The 15915-nt window shown below is 48.7% G+C and overlaps 1 protein-coding gene across 1 annotated transcript; it reads right to left on the minus strand.

Moving 5' to 3' along the window:
• Nucleotides 1–440: 440 nt before the first annotated feature.
• On the minus strand, nt 441–3791 carry LOC106586337 (frizzled-5). The gene has a single exon (XM_014173518.2). It carries the CDS (start codon nt 2798–2800, stop codon nt 1049–1051), a length of 1752 nt encoding a protein of 583 aa, XP_014028993.1. The 5' UTR covers nt 2801–3791; the 3' UTR covers nt 441–1048.
• Nucleotides 3792–15915: the final 12124 nt, after the last annotated feature.

Consider the following 15915-nt stretch of genomic DNA (forward strand, 5'->3'; position numbering starts at 1 on the left):
AATTCAAGGCACACTTAACCAGCATTGCTACCACAGCATTCTGCAGCGATACGCCATCCCATCTGGTTTGCACTTAGTGGGACTATCATTTGTTTTTCAACAGGACAATGACCCAACACACCTCCAGGCTGTGTAAGGGCTATTTGACAAGAAGGAGAGTGTTGGAGTGTTGCATCAGATGACCTGGCCTCCACAACCCCCCGACCTCAACCCAATTGAGATGGTTTGGGATGAGTTGGACCGCAGAGTGAAGAAAAAGCAGCCAACAAGAGCTCAGCATATGTGGGAACTCCTTCAAGACTGTTGGAAAAGCATTCCAGGGGAAGCTGATTGAGAGAATGCCAAGAGTGTGCAAAGCTGTCATTAAGGCAAAGGGTGGTTGAAGAATCTAAAATCTAAAATATATTTTGAGTTGTTTAACACATTTTTGGTTACTACATGATTCCATATGTGTTATTTCATAGTTTTGATGTCATCACTATTATTCTACAATGTAGAAAATAGTAAAAACAAAGAAAACCCCTTGAATGAGTAGGTGTCCAAATGTTTGACTGGTACTGTATACAGGAATAAATAGTGAGTCATCTCTAATGGTCCAGATAGATCGACAGGAGTACTGGTTTATACACATAAAAACACACATAAAACACATCTCCATTTTCCCCCTCTCAGAGAATGTTCTAGTGGCTCTTTTGAAGTAGTGGTACTTTACCAAAGCAGCAAGGCGCATCAGAAGTACCACAGAGTTCATTTGATACAAACGTCCCATTTCTTTCCTGTTAAAACACATTTGTGTCTGTTCTTCATGTTCCAAGAAGAAGAGCTAGTGAGGCTGGTTGGTCGATAAATGTTGTATTCAGAACCTGTGGAATTACTTGGTTATCTCCTTTTCCTCTGTCCCTTTTCCTTCCAGAGAGCTGTATGGTGTTTTATCACAGTCACCATCTTGTCCAATGTCCAGGTGAGACACGTTCACAGTCACACATAGGACAGGGGGGCTATCACTGGACACGTGCATTCGTGGCCCCTCTACCCTCTAGGGTCCCGTTCACACGTGTGAGGGCAGGGCAGGTTTGTGGTAGGACCCTGGTGGCAGGGCCGCACTGGGGTGTCCTGTGAGGGCCGTACTGGCCTCTCTGTACATGGAGGGGGGTGTGGTGGGCTTGGAGGCCCAGCAGAGGCAGCAGCGAGCGGTGAACCTCCTCCACGACTCCAGGGTCTTTCCGGACCAGATCCACACGCCAGACGTAATCCCCACCACCAGACACATGAAGTATTTCAACATGAAGACGGCGTAGTCGGGCCCCAGGCCCAGCCTCTGTCTCTCAGCCTGACAGGAGCAGGATAGAGCCCGGTCCCAACCAGGCCTGTAGTGCTGCTCGTACACCAGGCAGGCTACTACTATAGTAGCAGGAACTGTGTAAAGCACCGTGAACAATCCAATCCTGATCATCAGCTTCTCCAGTTTGTCTGTCTTGGTCCCTCCCTGTTTGATGATGCTGCGGATGCGGAACAGAGACACAAAGCCCGCTAGGAGGAACAGGGAGCCGGTGAAGAGGTAGACCACCAGGGGAGCTAACACAAATCCCCACAGGCTCTCCAGACTCTGGTTCCCCACGTAGCAGATCCCCGCCACTGGGTCTCCGTCCACAGAGCTCAGAGCGAGGACCACGATGGACTTGACGCTGGGGATCAGCCAGGCAGCCAGGTGAAAGTACTGGGAGTAACCAGCGATCGCCTCGTTGCCCCACTTCATGCCCGCGGCCAGGAACCAGGTGAGGGAGAGCACCACCCACCAGATGGAGCTGGCCATGCTGAAGAAGTAGATGAGCAGGAAGACCAGGGTACACAGGGGTGGGCCAGTGGTGTCATACAGGATGTGCTGCTGGTCTCCACTCCCAGCGCACGCCACCCTCTCGTGACCCGCCACTAGTCGTATAATATAGCCCAGGGAGACAAAAAGGTAGCAGGCAGCCAAGAAGATGATGGGTCTCTCAGGGTACTGGAAGCGCTCCATGTCGATGAGGAAGGTGGCAACGGTGGTCAGGGTGGAGACGAAGCACAGGACGGACCACAGGCCGATCCAGAAAGTTGTGAAGGTGCGTTCGTCCTGGGAGAAGTAAGGGTGGTGGCAGGGCTGGGCACAGTTATCCACAGGGCCAGTGTGGACACGGTTGTATAAGGGGTGGGCGTCTTTCTTGATGGGCACCAGAGGGTCCCGACAGCGGCAGTCCCGGTCACACTCCTGGGGGACGGGGGGCTTGGGGGCGGGCTGCCTGCGGCGGGTGCCTTTGGGGGTGGGTTTGGGCAAGGGAGGGGAAAGGGTGGTGGTCTCGCTACTGTTCTGGTCCATACACAGAGTCTCGTCTCCCAGCTGAGGCAGCTGCTCACAGCTCATCCTCTCTGGCCACTCAAAACCATACTGGATCATGAGGGGGGAGCAGCCTCGCTTGGCCCGCTCACACACAGAGCGGCAAGGGGGCAGGGGCTTCTTGTAGTCCTGCAGACAGATAGGGGTGTACATGGAACACAGGAAGAAGAGTAGGTCTGGGGAGCAGTGGATGCGGACCAAAGGCCAGAACTGATGGACCTCCAAGCCCACCTCCTCCTGGGTGTCGTGGTTGAACTGGTTGGGCATGTAGGTGAGGTTGTATCCGATGCCCTTACACATGGGCACCGTGATGGGCTCACACACTATATCCTTGGAGGCAGTTTGCGCGAGCCGGGGCAGCTGGGAGAGGAGCAGCGCGAGCAGCCAACGGACGACACCGCATAGCGGGGGTTTTACTGTGGTCGCCATTGGAAAGTGGGATATTTCCAGAAAGAAATATAGGTAGAAAAATTGCACTGTGTGCTGTGGACTAGAGTATTTTCTCAGCTCAGTCCTTCCTTTAATTTATGACTGCATCTCGGAAATATGAAATCCCAGGAGAGAGTAATTGCTCCAGCAGCATGCCCAGAGTCCTCTGTTCTATAAATCACCAAGTTTCATTCCAGACCACACGTTTCTGTTCCAACAGCATGAGCACCTTTCGAATGAACCATGGTGATTTTAGAAATGCTGTAAAGGTCCGGGAAAAAATCTAAATAAACGTTCACTGTTGTTTTATCCAACGAATCAATTAAACATGTGAGGATTTCGAAAGATGGACTAAAGCACCAAGTCGAGGGTCTAAGGGGGTCGAATTGTAAATCATTCACCAAGCTTTACAATTACATGAGTTGAAAATGAATTTCCCCTTTACTTGCAGTTAGGTCACGCGCCAATAAATGTAACAACTGTAACCGCAGGCTTAATCCGGAAACGATTTCCTATTCCTACAGTTTGTATTCCGCATGACAGGTGAAGTCACCCGTGCCTCGGTCACAGCGGCTCTCTATTCAATAAAAAGAGTTGGAAGCAAAAATGTTTGAAGAAATGTTAGTAAAATAATGTGTTTAATTTGAAGTCCTGATTAAAATCCAATAAAAACAGAATCCACTCTTTATGCAGCCGTTCTCGGGGTCCTAATGTAGAGGTAGAAAACAGGTTTACACTGCTCTCTATCCAAAGTTTGGGAAACTCGTTACGCTTTCCTTTGTCCGATCACTTGGATAACCACAAAGACGTTTATTCCAAACTAAAGCACTTGTTTTCCAAATTTGTATCCAATGATATTAGCAGGTATCACTGTGTTGCGCTACACATCTCACTGCGCTCGAGCCGAAATAACTCAGGAGACCACTCTCGTCCCGCTACAGAACGCACAGAACGCCCACCTCATCCAGAGCGCCAGTCCTCCAGCACTCGGTTTCATTGCCCAGGACTGTTTGGATAGTTTTACCACGCCTACTCGCACTTCAACGCCTCGCCCCTTGTACCTTTTGTGCCAATCAGGACCTGAGTTGTGGGCGGCAATATTGACCAAATCAGTTAATTTATGGACCAAGATGTAGCCCACCGGATGTTGAGGGACAGGTGGCATTTGGAGACATAACGCACCTGCACTTCAAGGAAAAGTATGACGGTGAAAAAAATCAAGTATGATAACACACACCAAATATGCCATACTCTAGATGTATACTGTGGGATGAATACAACCTTTTGAGTAGTATGTGGGGAAATGTGACCCAGATGATGGCTGCAAGACCCTACTGTAGTGTACTCCTAATACAGGATTTCACATAATACATGGATGCAGCCAGCAGGTTGTATATGTATATGCACCGTGGGTCAAACAAATAGCTAAAGAGTCAATGTAGGGACAAATGAAGGGTGGGGATTGTCTTGGAGAGGGTATGTGTGTGTATTCATGGGTCCCTGTATAGTGTATGTGTTTACCCTAAGGGCCTATTCCAGCAAAGGAATGAAGTGGCATGAAACTCGTCTGCTTAGCTATTAAAATGCAGCCTGAATGATCAACACACACCTGCAGAAAAAGGAACTACATCCACTTGACATCACTTCCTATAGGTCCCTAGGTTCAGTCTCAGCTTTACACATGGTCAGGAAAAACTAATTCATATAATAATAATATATTATATGCCATTTAGCAGACGCTTTTATCCAAAACGACTTACAGTCATGCATGCGTACATTCTTACATACGGGTGGTCCCGGGAATCAAACCCACTATCCTGGTGTTGCAAGCGCCAAAGCTGGGGAACAATAATAAGTTAAGGGGGGGGGGGAGAGGAAGGGGAAGAGTGGACCCTAAGGTCCCCAGATCGATCCCGCCTCGGGCAGAAATAACATTTCTAAACAACCACTATAGTCTCCAAAAGTGTTATTTTTCACATTGGTGAATTTAAGATCACCTAAGTTAATAAAACAATTATGGTAGCATAATCATAACATGTAGAAGTGTTGTTCTAATGAGGTTGATTTATTACTGTACTATACAATTAGTATCTTGCAATTAGTATCTTAAATATTCAGTTATCTGTTGCAGTTTCTTGTGGACTGCATATTACCTGATATACAGTGAGGGAAAAAAGTAATTGATCCCCTGCTGATTTTGTACGTTTGCCCACTGACAAAGAAATGATCAGTCTATAATTTTAACGGTAGGTTTATTTGAACAGTGAGAGACAGAATAACAACAAAAAACAACTGAAAAATGCATGAAAAAAATATTATAAAATGATTTGCATTTTAATGAGGGAAATAAGTATAAATACATCACATTCCACTGGGCACAGATGTCAATTCAATGTCTATTCCACGTTGGTTCAACGTAGTTTCATTGAAATGACGTGGGAACAACATTGATTTTAGCCAGGTGTGCCCAGTGGGAAGGAAGGTAGTGGTTTGTGACACACAAGAACAACCGTGGGCTAACGCTCAATCTGATTTACTCGATGACCCTAATTTTAGAAAGAAGATAAAAAGGGCTGGAGTATAGCAGGGTCTACATGGAAACTTCCAGCAGGGTCTATTTGGAAACTAGTGACGCGTTGCCATTCAAGTTTTTTTGCATGGCTGGCAGCAGACTGGGCTGTGGGTGAAGCAGGCCAGGTATTGGTGGCAGCAGACTTGACACTGGAGGAAGCAGGTTGGACTGTAGTGGGAGCAGTTTGGGTGGGCCGGGCTGCAGAGAAGTCAGCAGTGGTGGTGTTACTGAAGCCATCCAGAAGACTAGCAACTGTGGGGTCCATTGAATAGTCCTGAATATCAGTCTCCTCTGAGTCAGGTCCATGTCCTGTATGGCCTTCCCAGTCTGCCTGAGCAGGTTGTCCACACACCAATCAGCTCTCCTGAGAATGACAAAGACACCTGAATGCAAAACAAGACAAAAATAGATTAGCATGATTACTCACAATATCTTAATAAAACCAAAACACTGACACATAGTTTTAATAACAATATTAGTTAAGAAATGACAGCGTGTTATGTACTGATGTTCCTCTTAGAGGCTATATCAGAGGAGAGCTGGCGGTGCCCATTACAAACAGCAGAGTGGTGGTCTTCACAGAGGCTATATCAGAGGAGAGCTGGCGGTGCCCATTACAAACAGCAGAGTGGTGGTCTTCACAGAGGCTATATCAGAGGAGAGCTGGCGGTGCCCATTACAAACAGCAGAGTGGTGGTCTTCACAGAGGCTATATCAGAGGAGAGCTGGCGGTGCCCATTACAAACAGCAGAGTGGTGGTCTTCACAGAGGCTATATCAGAGGAGAGCTGGCGGTGCCCATTACAAACAGCAGAGTGGTGGTCTTCACAGAGGCTATATCAGAGGAGAGCTGGCGGTGCCCATTACAAACAGCAGAGTGGTGGTCTTCACAGAGGCTATATCAGAGGAGAGCTGGCGGTGCCCATTACAAACAGCAGAGTGGTGGTCTTCACAGAGGCTGTAGCAGAGGAGAGTTGGGAGAAAGGCGAGGTGGTCTTCACAGAGGCTGTAGCAGGGCTGGAGAAGGGCCGGGACGAAGGGGTAATGGTAGAAGATTATTATATAACCTAATATGAAAATGATTTGAGGGTAAACAGTATTAATCAAACAAGCTCTTGACAGGTTAAGCTATATAATATTTTCCCAAACAGGCTTCCTAGGAAAATATGTGTATGAATACCGACAATATGGTCATGTGATATTTCAAACATGACACACAATAGTTTTTCTCCATCATGTTTGATAGATGTAAGTTCTAGGTATTAGTTCTAAAATGACAACAGTGTATGATGTAGTAGGTACAATTCCACTCACAGACAGAGGTGCAGGGATTGGGGTACTCAGACGCTGAGTAGTGGTGGGAGCACTTACAGAGGCCATAGCACGGGTGGAGGCACTCAGAGAGGCTGTAGACAACTTGGCCGGGCTATGGACGTCTATGTAGTTCCATTAAGATTATTTAAGGTTATACTGTTATAAAAACAGATCAATACAAGCCAAGCTTTTGACAGGTTAGTCTGTATTTGATTTACCTGAGCAGGCTTTCTTAACTGACTTGCCTAGTTAAATAAAGGTTAAATACATTTTTTTTAAAAAGGCTTCCTTGCCAAGTTAAGGTTTGGTCTTACCGCAGACACGAGAGCCCCCCAAAACGTTGCTTATTGAACTGCAAAAGAGAGAGAGAAAAACCTACTAGTAAAAAAAGAAATGTAACATTTACCATTGACAACAGGTTCAATGCAGTCCTCAATGGAAGAGTCTGAACAGCAGACACAGACACTGGCGAAGCTGTAGGTAGAGACCTGCTTCAAATACAGAGACAACACTAGAGTACGGTATCTCATTTCAGTAAATCAGAAAAGAGAATGCATGTTCGTTTAGCCTGTAAGCTTTATTCATTTGACCTCCTGGGGGTGAAATCCACAGACACATCTCTGAAGCCCCCCGAGCAGAGTTGTCCATGGACCTGCATTGGACAATTCTCTATCTGTAACAATACATAAGGAAGCCTGCTATGAAGTGGTGAAGTCCACTGCTGGTGACTTCACCATCTCCCAGCACTCTCAAGCAGCTCACCCTACTACCCATCCCCCACACCCAAAACCTTGAGTCAAGGGGTGATGAACTCTACCTCTCTCTGGAACTTTTGTTAATCTGTTGTGATTGGTTGACAAGATCACAGCTTGGGTCTTTGACACTGTGTATACTCTTTGTTACAATATGCAACGACAATTTGATGGCCAGATATTATAATAAAGTTGCTGTTCATTAGTAGTAAAGGCCTATATTTAATGACAGCTATTTCTAGTAATACAGTATGTTTTCTAGATGAACAAAAAGTACAAAAGCACACGGTGTCGCCCCACCTCCCGCCTGCAGTGGACCGGAGTCCTCCTTAGGACTAGCTGGCTAAGCTAGCACACAGCGCCCTTCTTTTAGACATCTGAAACCAACAGGATGGATGTATAACACTGCCACAACAACAATTAGCAATACATAGCAAACCTAATGTAAACTCTGCTAATATAGTAAGCCTACAAGAATACATGGTGTTATTGGGAAATTTGTCAGTATTCAAGCAAGTAGTCTAATCAAGCATCATGGCAAATAGTCAACTTAGGCCATATCAGCTAGGCTCCTGAGTGGCGCAGCAGACTAAGGCACTACATCTCAGTGCTAGAGGCATCACTACAGACCCTGGTTTGATTCCGGGCTGTATCACAACCGGCCGTGATTGGCCCAGCGTCATCCGGGGTAGTCCATCATTGTAAATAAGAATTTGTTCTTAACTGACTTGCCTAGTTAAATAAAAGGGCAACCTGGTCTCAGAGAATTCCCTACTATTCTGTATGTAAATCCAGGAAACTCAATTTAGTATGACATGGTATGTATTAATTTGTGGATGTCCATCATCCATTTCGTATGATATGTTACAAATTACAATTCTTGTGATATGTTGTGAATTGATATGTTACGAATTGCAATTTTTTTGTAGTTAACATTAGCTAGATTGCTAATGTTAACGTTAGCTGGGCTAAGGGTTTGGGCAGTGGTTCCAAAACTTTTTAATGTCCCATACCCCTTCAAACATTCAACCTCCAGCTGCGTACCCCCTCTAGCACCAGGGTCAGTTCACTCTCAAATTTTGTTTTTTGCCATCATTGTAAGCCTGCCTGCCACACACACACTATACGATACATTTATTAAACATAAGAATGAATGTGAGTTTTTGTCACAACCCGGCCCGTGGGAAGTGACAAAGATCTCTTATAGGACCAGGGCACAAATAATAATCAATAATAATCAATAATTTTGCTCTTTATTTATTCAGATCATTCAGGTGAGAAAAAACATCACCCAGATAGGCCAGTCATGTGAGAAACTCGTCATCATGCAAGCGGTCAGACAAGTGAACATTATGGTCAGCAAAGAAAACTTTAAGCTCATCTCTCAATTCAAAACATTTGTCAATACTTTGCCCCTTGATAACCAGCGCACTTCTGTATGTTGTAAAAGCATTACATGGTCGCTGCCCATATCATTGCATGGTGCAGAAAATACACTAGAGCTCAGGGTGCCTTGCTTTAACAAAGTTAACCATTTTCACTGTAGTGTCCAAAACGTCTTTCAAACTGTCAGGCATTCCCTTGGCAGCAAGAGCCTTTTGGTGGATGCTGCAGTGTACCCAAGTGGCACCGGGAGAAACTGCTTGCACGGGCGTTACCACTCCACTGTCTCCCTGTCATGTCTTTTGCACCATCAGTATACATACCAACACATCTTGACCACCAAAGTCCATTTGATGTCACGAAGCTGTCCAGTACTTTAAAAATATCCTCTCATGTTGTCCTGGTTTCCAGTGGTTTGCAGAAGAGGATGTCTTCCTTAATTGACCCCCCATAAACGTAACGGACATATACCAGGAGCTGTGCCAGGCCCGCCATGTCTGTTGACTCATCCAGATGTAACGCATATAATTCACTGGCTTGTATGCAAAGCAGAAATTGTTTCAAATCATCTCCTGCCATGTCACTGATGCGTTGTGAAACAGTGTTGTTTGATGGAGACATTGTCTGTATAGTTTTTTTGGTCTTTTCCCCCAGCATTGTCCCAGCCATATCTACGGCAGCAGGAATAATTAAGTCCTCCACAATGCTGTGGGGCTTGCCTGTCCTAGCCACTCGGTAGCTCACCATATAAGATGCTTCTAGCCCCTTCTTATTAATGGTATCTTTTGCTTTTATACATGTCTTACTACTCGAAGGTCGTCTTGATTCTCGCTCAAAAAACTACAGTTGCTTATTTTTCAAATGGTCATGTTTTGTTTCTAAATGTTTCCCGCGAGAGAGTAACGGTTAATGTGATTGGATGTTAATTATTTGACTAGGCTACCTGTATTTGACATTTTGTTGTTATTTTGCTGAACACTAGATGGTTTAATTTTATTCTTGGCAGTGAAACGAGGCTACTCAGGCAAGAAAAAAAACTCACCCAAATGTATAGCCCAGTTGGAAAATATAAATGTACTGTTTTAAAATGTGAAGATTTTTTATTATAAAAAAATTCAATGTGAATCACATTTTTATTTGGCGTACCCCCGACGGGAGTACCTGGGTTAGGAGTTAAGGTTAAGGTTAGGTGTTGGGTTCAGGTTAGGTTTAGGAGTTGGGTTCAGGTTAGGGTTAAGGTTAGGGTTATGAGTTAGGTTAAATGGCTAAGGTTAGGGGAAGGTTTAGTAGTTGCAAAGTAGCTAAAAAGTAATAACTAGTTGCAAAGTTGCTTAGCTAAAATGTTAAAGTTGTTCATGATGAGATTCGAACACGCAACCTTTGGGTTGCTAGACGTTCACGTTATATATGTCCACCCAACCACCCTCCTTTCGTTTTTGCCTTAAGTAACCTTCTGTCTTATGTAACCATACCAAATGCAACATATCTTAATGCCGTTCCATCAGCTCCGTTCCGGCCATTATTATTAGCCGTCCTCCCCTCAGCAGCCTCCTGTGGTAGTGAGGGAGGGTAGGCATATAGGTAAGGTAAATAAGTAGGCATATAGCTAAGGTAAATAAGTAGGCATGCTTTGTGAGTGTGTTGACCTAGCAGGAGTGAGTCTAAACATTCATGACAATGGGTCCAACACACAAGACATAGACTGTGATCACATGGAAGGCGCCTCCACAAAGCATGCCTGTGTACCAAATGGTGCCCTATTCCCTATATAGTGCACTACTTTTGGGCACTAGGGAAAAAAGTTGTGCACCATATAGGAAATAAGGTGCCATTTGGGACGTTGCCCATGGTTTCACTCAGCTTGTTTTCTTTTGACCTGTCTCTTTAAGGTCGGGAAACATTCATACAGGATAGGGTTGATACACACACACACACACTTTCCTGCCCAGGTGACACAGAGGTGTTGAGGCTTTCTGAAGTCCAAAGGTCTTGCAGGGTGTGTGTGTGTGTGTGTGTTTGTGTGTGTATGTGCACAAATGCGTCTGTGTGTCTGTCTGACAGTGTCTTTCTTAACTGCCAAGTCAAGCGTTTCTATTGCCTGTTAACACCCAGATTCCATTGGATAAACGGCATGTTACCAAGATAAATGAGTCAATAGAAAGGTCCACATTCCTGAAAGACTCTGTGGTATCAATCAAAAGACTGCTCCCGAGTGGCGCAGCGGTCTAAGGATCTGCATCTCAGTGCTAGAGGCGTCACTACAGTCCCTAGTTTGAATCCAAGCTGTATCACATCCGGCCGTGACTGGGAGTCCCATAGGGCGGTGCACAATTGGCCCAGCCTCGTCCAGGTTAGAGTTTGACCGGGACAGGCTGTCATTGTAAATAAGAATTTGTTCTTAACTGACGTAACTAACAGTTAAATAAAGGTTACATGTAAAAAAAAAAGTAAAAAACTGTGACATACACACACACTAAAACTCACACAAAAACACACACACACGCTGGGTCACTCTTGGTAAATTTCTCTGGTACCTGAGATGTTTGACTAAGACTTGACACATTCAAACAAACCCTGACCTGCATCATTGACCAGTCTGGTAACCACGGGTTACAGAGCACAGCATATCAACAAATCTGACAGCTAGGCAAACCTAATCAACAATTGACCACACAGGCGGAGCTACGAGGAGATTGGACACAACATCTAATCACAGGTCAGTTTATTTAGGTCTTCTGATTTCTTTGGAATCAAAATAACGACCTGAGTTCACCTAGAAAACACACACAGTAAAGATTGTGGGTTCCATATCAGTTAGCTTGGGTATGTGAGTAACATTGAGTGTTGTGGCTAAATCTGTGGCACAATGTTCCCCACCCTGGCTCTTCCGTCCCCCCCCTCTCTCTTTCACTACCTCCCTCCCTCTTTCCAGGGCCAGGGATGAGCCTGCGTGCCCGTACAGGTGTCTACACAAAAGCCTTTATCCTGCTCCTCATTCAGCCTTCTCCATAGATACAAACACACACACAAAAGGCTAATCACACAATGTTACATTTGTAAATGCATTCTCATTTTCCTGTCTCCACTCCCCCTCCCACTCTCTGGTTTAACCTTTATATACATAGACATGAGGTCAGGGTTACACAATACCGGACATAATTACTCAAAACAACCATAATCCCACATTTAGGGACCTACAATCATGTGTAAATCCCACTTTTTGTGTGATAAGAGTATGTAACTCCAATCCCCACTTCTATAATAGTTTGAGTGGTTTGTATAACAGCAATATTTTCAGTGTTGTTCAGTGTTGTCATACAGTGAGGAGCCTCAGCTAGGGACCAGAGTTTTTCCTGGTCAGTTAACATGGTTAGGAAAACAACCCTGGCCCTATTTCTAACACATACCTGGGGCCAGGAGTATATCCTGCTGTGTGACTCTATCCATGAGCCTGGGCTCTACACATGACTTAATAACCAGTTCAAACCTTTAGTCAGAGGGCAAAGAGAGCATCGCTAGACTGAGAGTGGTGTGACATGTTGTAGAAGGGGTTGGGTTGGTGTTGGTTAGGGTGCTGCTGTGGGAATTTAGCGTCTACCTGGGGAAGTCACTGAATCTGCCTGTCAGAGACGGCTAAACTGCTGTGTGTTCGTAGAAGTCCATCACTTTCTGTCCAACAGAAAGCAACATTAATCACGGGAGGCATCAGTAGCCATTAGCAACCAGAGCTAGGGTCAACTCCATCTCTATTCAGTAAACTACAGAAAGTGGATTGGAATTCCACTTCAGCAATGGAGAAATCCTAATTGAAAATAAATGGCCTCTTTTAAATTATTGAATTGGAATTTCAATGTACTGTATCTCCTTAATTGAAATGAAATGGAACTGACCCCAACCAATCAAAATAGTGTAGCTACTCACTTGAGTAAAGCACAATGTTTTTGATAATGTGGACTGAGCAGAGCAATGACCTAGTTTAGATTCATAGGCTTTTACACATGGACATAGGTCTATGCTAGAGGCCCCAGTCAGAATGCACCATAAGGCAACAGTTGTAATTGTACAGAGCAGACGTACTAGCTACTCTTTCTCCTCTGATCCAGGTCACCCAGAACAGCAGGGTCCTGTGTGCCTTTGTGTGGCTGCCCCATGTCAGAGGGCCAGTTTGTGTATATGTGTGTGTATGTGTGTGTGTCAGAGAAGGGGAGGGTTAGTAAGGGGGGTCATAGCACTACTCTCTTCCCCCTTTCAAAAGGACCCTCAGCCTTGCGTTCCATCCCATGTTACCGGTGTCCACCGCCCTCCTCCCTCTACCCTCTCTCCACCCCTCCTCCCTCTACCCTCTCTCCAGCCCTCCTCCCTCTATCCTCCCTCTACCCTCTCTCCACCCCTCCTCTCTCTACCCTCTCTCCACCCCCCTCTCTCCACCCCTCCTCCCTCTACCCTCTCTCCAGCCCTCCTCCCTCTACCCTCTCTCCAGCCCTCCTCTCTCTACCCTCTCTCCAGCCCTCCTCCCTCTACCCTCTCTCCACCCCTCCTCCCTCTATCCTCCCTCTACCCTCTCTCCACCCCTCCTCTCTCTACCCTCTCTCCACCCCTCCTCTCTCTACCCTCTCTCCACCCCTCCTCCCTCTACCCTCTCTCCAGCCCTCCTCCCTCTACCCTCTCTCCACCCCTCCTCCCTCTATCCTCCCCTCTCACCCCCACCCTCTCTCCAGCCCCTCCTCTCTCTACCCTCTCTCCACCCCTCCTCCTCCCTCTACCCTCTCTCCAGCCCTCCTCCCTCTACCCTCTCTCCAGCCCTCCTCTCTCTACCCTCTCTCCACCCCTCCTCCCTCTACCCTCTCTCCAGCCCTCCTCCCCTCCCTCTCCACCCCTCCTCCCTCTATCCTCCCTCTACCCTCTCTCCACCCCTCCTCTCTCTACCCTCTCTCCACCCCTCCTCTCTCTACCCTCTCTCCACCCTCCTCCCTCTACCCTCTCTCCAGCCCTCCTCTCTCTACCCTCTCTCCACCCCTCCTCCCTCTACCCTCTCTCCAGCCCTCCTCCCTCTACCCTCTCTCCAGCCCTCCTCCCTCTACCCTCTCTCCCACCCCTCCTCCCTCTACCCTCTCTCCACCCCTCCTCCCTCTACCCTCTCTCCACCCCTCCTCCCTCTACCCTCTCTCCACCCCTCCTCCCTCTACCCTCTCTCCACCCCTCCTCTCTCACCCTCTCTCCACCCCTCCTCTCTCTACCCTCTCTCCACCCCTCCTCCCTCTACCCTCTCTCCACCCCTCCTCTCTACCCTCTCTCCACCCCTCCTCCTCTACCCTCTCTCCACCCCTCCTCCTCTACCCTCTCTCCACCCCTCCTCTCTCTACCCTCTCTCCACCCCTCCTCCCTCTACCCTCTCTCCACCCCTCCTCCCTCTACCCTCTCTCCACCCCTCCTCCCTCTACCCTCTCTCCACCCCTCCTCCCTCTACCCTCTCTCCACCCCTCCTCCCTCTCTCCACCCCTCCTCCCTCTACCCTCTCTCCACCCCTCCTCCCTCTCTCCACCCCTCCTCCCTCTCTCCACCCCTCCTCCCTCTACCCTCTCTCCACCCCTCCTCCCTCTCTCCACCCCTCCTCCCTCTACCCTCTCCACCCCTCCTCCCTCTCTCCACCCTCCTCCCTCTACCCTCTCTCCACCCCTCCTCCCTCTACCCTCTCTCCACCCCTCCTCCCTCTCTCCACCCCTCCTCCCTCTACCCTCTCTCCACCCCTCCTCCCTCTACCCTCTCTCCACCCCTCCTCCCTCTCTCCACCCCTCCTCCCTCTACCCTCTCTCCACCCCTCCTCCCTCTACCCTCTCTCCACCCCTCCTCCCTCTCTCCACCCCTCCTCCCTCTACCCTCTCTCCACCCCTCCTCCCTCTCTCCACCCTCCTCCCTCTACCCTCTCTCCACCCCTCCTCCCTCTACCCTCTCTCCACCCCTCCTCCCTCTCTCCACCCCTCCTCCCTCTACCCTCTCTCCACCCCTCCTCCCTCTACCCTCTCTCCACCCCTCCTCCCTCTACCCTCTCTCCACCCCTCCTCCCTCTACCCTCTCTCCACCCCTCCTCCCTCTCTCCACCCCTCCTCCCTCTCTCCACCCCTCCTCCCTCTCCCTCTCTCCACCCCTCCTCCCTCTACCCTCTCTCCACCCTCCTCCCTCCCTCCCTCTACCCTCTCTCCACCCCTCCTCCCTCTACCCTCTCTCCACCCCTCCTCCCTCTACCCTCTCTCCACCCCTCCTCCCTCTACCCTCTCTCCACCCCTCCTCCCTCTTCCTCCCTCTCTCCACCCCTCCTCCCTCTACCCTCTCTCCACCCCTCCTCCCTCCTCCCTCTCTCCACCCCTCCTCCCTCCTCCCTCTCTCCACCCCTCCTCCCTCCTCCCTCTCTCCACCCCTCCTCCCTCTACCCTCTCTCCACCCCTCCTCCCTCCTCCCTCTCTCCACCCCTCCTCCCTCTACCCTCTCTCCACCCCTCCTCCCTCTACCCTCTCTCCACCCCTCCTCCCTCTACCCTCTCTCCACCCCTCCTCCCTCTACCCTCTCTCCACCCCTCCTCCCTCCTCCCTCTCTCCACCCCTCCTCCCTCTATCCTCCCTCTACCCTCTCTCCACCCCTCCTCCCTCTACCCTCTCTCCACCCCTCCTCCCTCTACCCTCTCTCCACCCCTCCTCCCTCTATCCTCCCTCTACCCTCTCTCCACCCCTCCTCCCTCTACCCTCTCTCCACCCCTCCTCCCTCTATCCTCCTCTACCCTCTCTCCACCCCTCCTCCCTCTACCCTCTCTCCACCCCTCCTCCCTCTACCCTCTCTCCACCCCTCCTCCCTCTACCCTCTCTCCACCCCTCCTCCCTCTACCCTCTCTCCACCCCTCCTCCCTCCTCCCTCTCTCCACCCCTCCTCTCTCCTCCCTCTCTCCACCCCTCCTCCCTCTACCCTCTCTCCACCCCTCCTCCCTCCTCCATCTACCATCTCTCCACCCTCTATCCTCCATCTACCATCTCTCCACCCCTCCTCCCTCTACCCTCTCTCCACCCCTCCTCCCTCTACCCTCTCTCCACCCCTCCTCCCTCTATC

Source organism: Salmo salar, chromosome ssa25, assembly GCF_905237065.1.
Source record: "Salmo salar chromosome ssa25, Ssal_v3.1, whole genome shotgun sequence".
Taxonomy (NCBI): domain Eukaryota; kingdom Metazoa; phylum Chordata; class Actinopteri; order Salmoniformes; family Salmonidae; genus Salmo; species Salmo salar.

What these genes read in the sequence shown, in the direction of transcription:
- LOC106586337 (XM_014173518.2), bottom strand. Translation starts at nt 2,800, where the DNA reads ATGGCGACCACAGTAAAACCCCCGCTATGCGGTGTCGTCCGTTGGCTG.